The sequence below is a fragment of the Lutra lutra genome, chromosome 14 (assembly GCF_902655055.1).
Source record: "Lutra lutra chromosome 14, mLutLut1.2, whole genome shotgun sequence".
Taxonomy (NCBI): domain Eukaryota; kingdom Metazoa; phylum Chordata; class Mammalia; order Carnivora; family Mustelidae; genus Lutra; species Lutra lutra.
Genome location: NC_062291.1, coordinates 8,868,416 through 8,875,214, shown reverse-complemented (window position 1 = coordinate 8,875,214; position 6,799 = coordinate 8,868,416). Strand labels below are relative to the sequence as shown.

Sequence of the window (6,799 nt, the reverse complement as noted above, 5' to 3'; positions counted from 1 at the left end):
CCCACAGCCACACCCCCTCCATCCCCCAGAAGGGGAAGGGGGTGCTGGTAAGCAGGCCCCTTCAGTGCCCTGGGGCTGGGCAGGCTGGTGCCTGGGGGTCTCTGTGGCACCCCACACACCCTCAGCGCCGGGAGCGAGCTCGTCCTTTGCTGCTCCAAGTATAAGAGGGGCTGCATGGAGCTAAGATGGGATTCTCTGGGAAGAGAAGTCTCCTGGGGTAGCAGCAGGATTTCTCACCTCTGCCCTCAGGGCCAGCCTTGCGTCTCCCAACTGCGGGCCTCACTCTGATCTAGGACTCCATCTTCCTGGAGCCTGAGCGTAATTTCTGCCTCAGCAGAGCCTCCCTACAGCCACACAAATTTCAGGTGGAGGGAAAGCAGGAGAGGATGGGCAGAGCGAGGTCCCACTCTGGGTCTTGTTCACCTTGTTGTGGAAATGGAAGGTGTGTGAGGAAGGGGGTGGAGGTGAACCTCAAGGTCACTAGCCCTCCAAGGCCCCATTCCTTCTGGAAGCCAAAGCAGGCCCTCAGGGAGAGAAAACCCTGATCCCCCCCCCCACACACACAAGCAGGGCACACACAAAGTCCAGCACCACTCATGAGAAAAAAACATACATACATATATTTTTGGGAAACAAAATTGTGGCACAGGGAAGTCATTAGCACACAGAGGATGTGCTAATGTGAGAAAAAATGGGCTTTCTTTGCATATACTCGATTTTTTCTTGAAGGAAATCTTTCTGACCACGAAAGATGTGTGAAGCGTTCTCTGCCTGATAGGTTGAGACATATTTTCGAAGACTGCATGTAGGATAATGGTGAACTTGACCTGAGACACCTCCCACCATCGGCTGGTGCTGGCTGGGTCTGCCTGGGGGCCCCAGGTCCCTGGGGAGGCTTTCCCATTCACCATTCCTGTCTCTGGTCAGCTGGCTCTTGCTAGGGCAGCTATGACCATTGGGGGTACCTTGCTGATTGGAGGCTATCCCTCCCATCACTCTCTTCTGGTCTGTGGAGGCGAAAGCCCTGTGGGGGCAATAATGCCTATGTACTGGGGCCTGCAATTCCTTGTGCTGATCTATCTCTGAGGCCCGAATTCCTTGGTGGAGTCCCAATTTTTCCACCAGGATTTGTCCCACAGCTGTCACGATCGTCTGAGTTTTGGCAGCCCTGTTGTCCATAACCGATCTGCTTCTGACTGGCACCCAGCTCTGGGCAGGAGCCGAAGCAGGCTTGCCTTTTTGAAGGGGGCCTTCCAGTCCTTTGTTTTTTTTATTGGGATTAAGGCACTGCAGAAAATTCTTCATCCTTTGTCTAAAGTGGCTTTCCGGAAAAACATGTCCCTTTTCTGGTGGCATGAGCTGGAGGTATTTGCTCCCAAGGCTCTCTCCTGATCCTCTGACCTGGGGAGGGTGGCCTATCTTGCTAGCTTGGGAAACCCTGATTTCCAACGGTTCTGTACACCTGTCTTCATTCTCTTCTGGTTTGGGTCTCTTCTGGTCCTTTCCTTCATCAGTGATCTCACTGTTGCTCTGGCTGTCACTTGGTTCCTCAACCTTTGGTCCACAGGGCTCTTGCTGCCCCTCACTGTTCGATCCACTTGAGCTAAGGTTATGTGACACCGGGGAAGCTGGTGTCTCTCCACTGGCACATTCCGTTTGGGAACAGGAGGGTGACTCTGTCAAGCTGTCTACAGCAAGGACAGCATTAGTGTGAGAGTCTGGCAGGAGCACATTGGTGCCACTGTCTTCAACAAGCACACAAGTAGCAAAGTCTGGAAGGAGGATGTCACTGGGAGAATCTTGAGGAAGCACACCAGTGGTATGGCCTTCAGGCTGGTTCTCCGACTCTATCTTCTCTTGGAGCTCAACCTTACTAACCTTTGTTTTAAGGCTTACCTCCTCTGGATCTTGAATAACCAACACTGTAGATGGTGAGGGGCTTTTCCTAGCACCTGGATATCCTGATCTCCTCAGATCCACATAAATGGCTGGTTTGTTGGCCAGCCCACTGGGTCTTAAGACAACTTTCCAAGCAGGGGCCTTCTTGGCCTCCATCACCTCTGTGGCCCCTTCAGACATTGGAGTTTGGGACCTGAGCTTCATCTTCAGTGTTGCTACCATGTCTGGTGAGGCCTGACCCCCTCTCTCTTTTAGCTCATTCCTGGCCATTGCTAAACTTGGACTTGGTTCCAGGTTGTCTTTCTTGGCCCCCATAACAGTCTTGCTGTACAGGGTTCTGTTTGGGAGGCTGAGAATGGAGGCCTGAGAAGGTGATCTGCCCTCCTGTCTTGATAAAGACGTCTCTGAGGACTGATGGCCATCACCAGGTGAAGTCCCTCCCAGGGCCTGCTGGATTTGCTCACATATGGGTGAGGAAACAGACAGGGGACTCCCTGAAGTGGGATCAGACTTTTCAGTTATACCCTTCTCTCCTGGATGGGGCTGAGGTGGTTTCCCCAAGAACTTGTAAAATTTGGCTTTTGAGGGGGCCCCAGGTACAAAGGTGGATGAGCACGGAAAGGGGGACTGGGGAAAGGGCACGTGTTGAGCTTCACGTAGTTTGAGATCTATGGGCTCAACAGTTTGGAGAGGTAGGTCCCACTTACGCCTCACTCGAAAACTTACGATGTGTGTTTCCAGCTTCTGCTGAGTGTTAGGACAAAGGAAGGACAGCTCATGGGAGGTGTTTACGCAGGGCTTCCGATCCTTCAAAATTGCTAGATTTCTGATAGCTATGTGGGGTTGGGACTTGGGAAAAGCATGGCTGGACACAAACCAGGATCGACCAACAGTCACAGGGATCAGACCCTCACTGATCTGTCCCAATTTCCTGTGCAAATGAACCTTTAAAGTTTTTTCTAGATGTTTCTTATCTGGGCCCCTGGCTAAGTATTTTCCTGGATCACCCTCCAAGGCCCCTATCAAGGGTCTTCCAAACTCCTTCTCAGAGTTGGTTCCCAGAACCTTCACTGGGAACCTAGCTGAGATCCTGGAGAGACCTACTGGAGTCCTCTTCAGACACTGCCATAGACCCTTACTAAAGTTCTTCTCTAGTTGGAATCTTGCTTGATACTTCCTGTGGTATCTGGACCTGGTCCTCCATGTAGCTTGGCTGCTTTTGCCCTTAAACACAAAGGGCCTTGAGAGCCCCTGCTCTCTCTGTGCCTGACTCACCCCTGGGGATTCATCCTGAGGCCACCTCAGTTCCAGAGACAGCTGAACCTTGTGGGGCAAGTTGCTTTGCTGTTTATTCCTGCTGAGCTTCCTCTGAAGCTGTGGCTTCTGGATATTAAAGATGACAAAGTCCCCTTGAAAAGTGGAACCTGATCTGTGGGCCTGGGAGTCCTGGTGGTCCTCCAGAAGCTTGGGAGGGACTTGGCTAAAGAATTTTGGAGATCTTTTCTCCATAGTGGGTAAAGTCTTCCCCCTTCCTTGTTGCTTTGGCAACAAGGGCCACTCCAGATGTTGCATTTTAGTTGGGATGAAGGATCGTGTCTTATTCTGGGATGTAGCACAAGATACCCCACTGGCCCTCCTCTGGGATGGGAGAGGTGGTGGTCTTATTGGGACAGAGGGTGCAAGGGGGACCTGGGGCTGGGGCAAGGTTAGCGTTGAGGGTTGGGATTGGATCCCACGGTGGAGCAATGGTGGGGCATGGGAAAACTGTGAAGAAATTTGATCCTGGTTTAGAACTGGCAAGCAATTAGAGGTCCCATTGAATAAAACAGAGGGAGACTGTAGTGGAGAAGAGTGAGTAGAGAACAAGGCAGTGGCCACCAGGGACTCACTGTGCAGAGAGGGGAGACCCCAGAAGAGCTGGCTGCATTTCCACTGCAAGTGGTCTTCCGAGACCTTGGAAGATGAGAACGGCTGAGGTTGGGCCAGTGGCTCTGCTTTGTTTTTCATGTTCCAGAAGGATGGCAGGGTGGTGGTGTTCTGCTCAGCACCCAGCAGCTTCCACAGAGTCCCCCAGAAGCTCACGTGGTTGTCTGAGCACCATTGTTTGAAAACTGACCCAACCTTTTCTTTCTCCTTCCAACTCTTCAGTTCTACCCTTTTGCTGATTAGTAGTTCAAGGAGCTTCTGGACATCCGTATTGACAAACGAAGGGTTATGAGTCTCTATCTGCCTGTTAGTAAGGCCACCCCAGAATGAGGCATTTGGTGGGTGGCAGGATACATGTTCTTGCTGGCACTTGTGCTGTAATGTGCCAGGCAAGAACAAGGACTTCGTACTTTCCCACCACCAGGAAAAGGATAAAATGGGGTAGCTGGCATGGCCAAGGCCTGAGATGGCTGGAATGAGAGAGGCCCAGTAGGAATTACCTGGAAGAAAGTTCTTTCTCACTGTGTCTGGTAGGATTTTTTTTAAGTTAGTTTGCTCTTCTTGAGGTCTCACTGGCAGGGTGGAGGCCAGAGGCTGAGGGGGCCCTGTCAGCAGAGCATGAGCAGGTGATGAGGCCATGGCAGGAACAGCGTCTTCCACAGGCTCCCTGCATGGCTGACAGGCTCCATCTGGCGCCCCTCCACGCACCTGCCCAGGGGCTGCTTGCCATAAGGACTGGTGAAAGCCCCCTTGGTCAGAGAGCCTTTCCAGGTGGCTGCGGGAGACAGGAGGTGTGAGCTGTCCCTGCAGCAGCCTGGGGCTGGGAGGGGACCCCATGGCCCTCCATGCCCCACACCCACATCACAATGCTCCTGCTGTCCCTCAGTCCGAGGCTTTGGTCACAATCTGTCCCAAGGCTCCTCCCAGCGCCCCTCCCCAAACAGCCCCAGAGGCCGTTCCCTGCAGCCCCGGGGTCACACCATAGACTCAGGAAGGCCCACCCAGGGGAGAAGGGGGCAGATTCTTTACCTTTGCAGAAAGGAGAACAGGTCCTGAACCTCTTCCAGATCCTGTAGGCAATCTCTGAAAACTGGAAACAGGAGACCAGGTCACAGAGGAAGGCGGGGCCCAGGGGTCTTACAGGAGACAGGATACAATGTCCCTTTAGGGGAGACCTTTGGGGGATTGGAGTTGGGAGCCCCAAACAGCCCTGTCCAAGGCCACGTGCCCACACGGTGATTACAGGGTTCATTTTGGGGATCGCTTTGTCTTTTCCAAAGTGTTTTCTCACTCATGACCTTGCTGGGGGAGGAAGGACTGCATGGCCTCACAGAGGAATCTGAGCCGAGTTGAACAGCTTGTCCACAGTGGGAGCAGGAGGTCCCACCCCCAGTCCAGGCCCTGGAGCCCCTGCTGGGCGACACCTGTTTCCAGCCCCTCAGGGCTTTGTTCTGGCGCAGAATCTGGGAAGCCTCTGGGTTGTGCTCTCCCTCCCAGGAGCCACCAACCCACCACCCAGGGCTCTGTTTCCTGAGGGATGGGCTCAGGCCCTGGTGTCCTGGAGACGGTTGGGCTTGGCCTCAGAGCAGGGGGCACAGTGTAACTGGGGCATGCAGGGGTGAGTGGCGGATGCTCACCTTTCAGAGTCTGGCTTTTCTGGCTTCTGTTGCTCCTTCTCCGTGGCTCCGTTTGGTACTGAGATAAGAGAACACAGGGAGGCTGGGACCCCCGCCCCAGCAGCAGGTGCTCACTGCTCATGAGTACGTGACTTCCTACATTTAACTAAGGGGGGGTGGGCTGTGATTTTCTTTAGTTTTACTCATTTCCTTTTCAAAATGGATACAAATATTTCCAGTTTTCATTTTTTGAAGAATGTACAGAAGGATATTCTATGTGAGAAGTTTGCCACAGTTCCTCTGCTCAAGAAACACAACCCCAGACCTGGTGGTGCAGCTGGACTTTTTCACATAGGACTCCTTTCCAAGGCCAGAGCCCCACTCTAGCTGCTGCTTGGGACCTCCTGGGCTCAGTACTGCCCTCAATCAGCCCCGAAGGGGGAACATTCACCTGAAACACCTGTCCTGGACCGGCAGCTGGTGACCCAGTACTCAGGGGCCTGACCTCCGATAGAGAGGCAGCTTTCAGCCTCCGGTCCTCGGCCACCGGTCACTCTGTTTGGGATGCTGTCCTGGACCCCTCCACCACACCTGGACTCCGGCCTGAGATCTTCGGGGAGAAATCCTCGTATCCCTCTAACCCCTGCCTAGTCTGGCTTGTCCTGGATGGTCTACTGTCTCCTGAGAATACCCGTTATATTCTTTCCCATTTCAGGAGTCTCTCCAGTGACTCAGAAAAGTGGAAAGAATAATAGAAAAGATGATAGAATCACACTCTGCTGGGTCTGGGCTGAGGGTTCCTTACCTTCCTGCTCTTCCTGTGTCTCTTGCCTGGTGGTGAGGATGGATCAGGATGGAAATAGGAAAGTAAGAAGACGAAGAGCCCCAGTCCACATACGAAGGCAAAGATGGAATTAACTGCCCAGAATGTGGGACTGGAGCTCAGCCAACCATCAATAAAGAATTCCTGAGGGAAGAGATAATTCTCCATCCCTTTCCTCATCAGACATTAGCGTCTGATCGCACTGCTGCCCCCAGGCAACTGAGCCCTGAGAGTTAGTGACCGATCGCACTGCTGCCCTCAGGCAACTGAGCTCTGGGTGTGGAGGTGCAGACACAAGCCCCACGCCCACATCACTGAGCTATTGTCTGGTCACAAAGGGCTCCTGAGGGAGGGGGAGGGGACAGAAGAGAAGCAGCCCCTCCCCCCACCCTGCAGCTCCATCCCTCCACCCTCCCAGGCCTCCAAGTTCCTCCTCTCAGCAGACACCAATGTCTTCTCTGTATCTATGAATCCGAGTTTCTTTCTTTTTTTTTTTTCCAATTCTACATACAAGTGAAACCATATGGTATTTGTC

At 53.1% G+C, this 6,799-nt stretch overlaps 1 protein-coding gene across 1 annotated transcript; it reads right to left on the bottom strand.

Annotated features, from left to right (window-relative positions):
- Nucleotides 1-286: 286 nt before the first annotated feature.
- LOC125084686 (spermatogenesis-associated protein 31E1-like) lies at nucleotides 287-6,526 on the bottom strand. Its single transcript, XM_047702356.1, has 5 exons — nucleotides 6,506-6,526; nucleotides 6,247-6,466; nucleotides 5,463-5,520; nucleotides 4,855-4,915; nucleotides 287-4,600 (listed from the first exon to the last, which is right to left on the bottom strand). Exons 2-5 carry the CDS (start codon nucleotides 6,442-6,444, stop codon nucleotides 658-660), a joined length of 4,260 nt encoding a protein of 1,419 aa, XP_047558312.1. The 5' UTR covers nucleotides 6,445-6,466; nucleotides 6,506-6,526; the 3' UTR covers nucleotides 287-657.
- Between the last annotated feature and the right edge of the window lie 273 nt (nucleotides 6,527-6,799).

Excerpts from the sequence above, each read along its gene's own strand:
- LOC125084686 (XM_047702356.1), bottom strand. The coding sequence starts at position 6,444 with ATGAGGAAAGGGATGGAGAATTATCTCTTCCCTCAGGAATTCTTTATT. Across the intron at positions 5,521-6,246 it reads GACACAGGAAGAGCAGGAAG|TACCAAACGGAGCCACGGAG; the intron begins GTAAGGAACCCT and ends CTCTTATCTCAG. Across the intron at positions 4,916-5,462 it reads GAAAAGCCAGACTCTGAAAG|TTTTCAGAGATTGCCTACAG; the intron begins GTGAGCATCCGC and ends TCCTGTTTCCAG.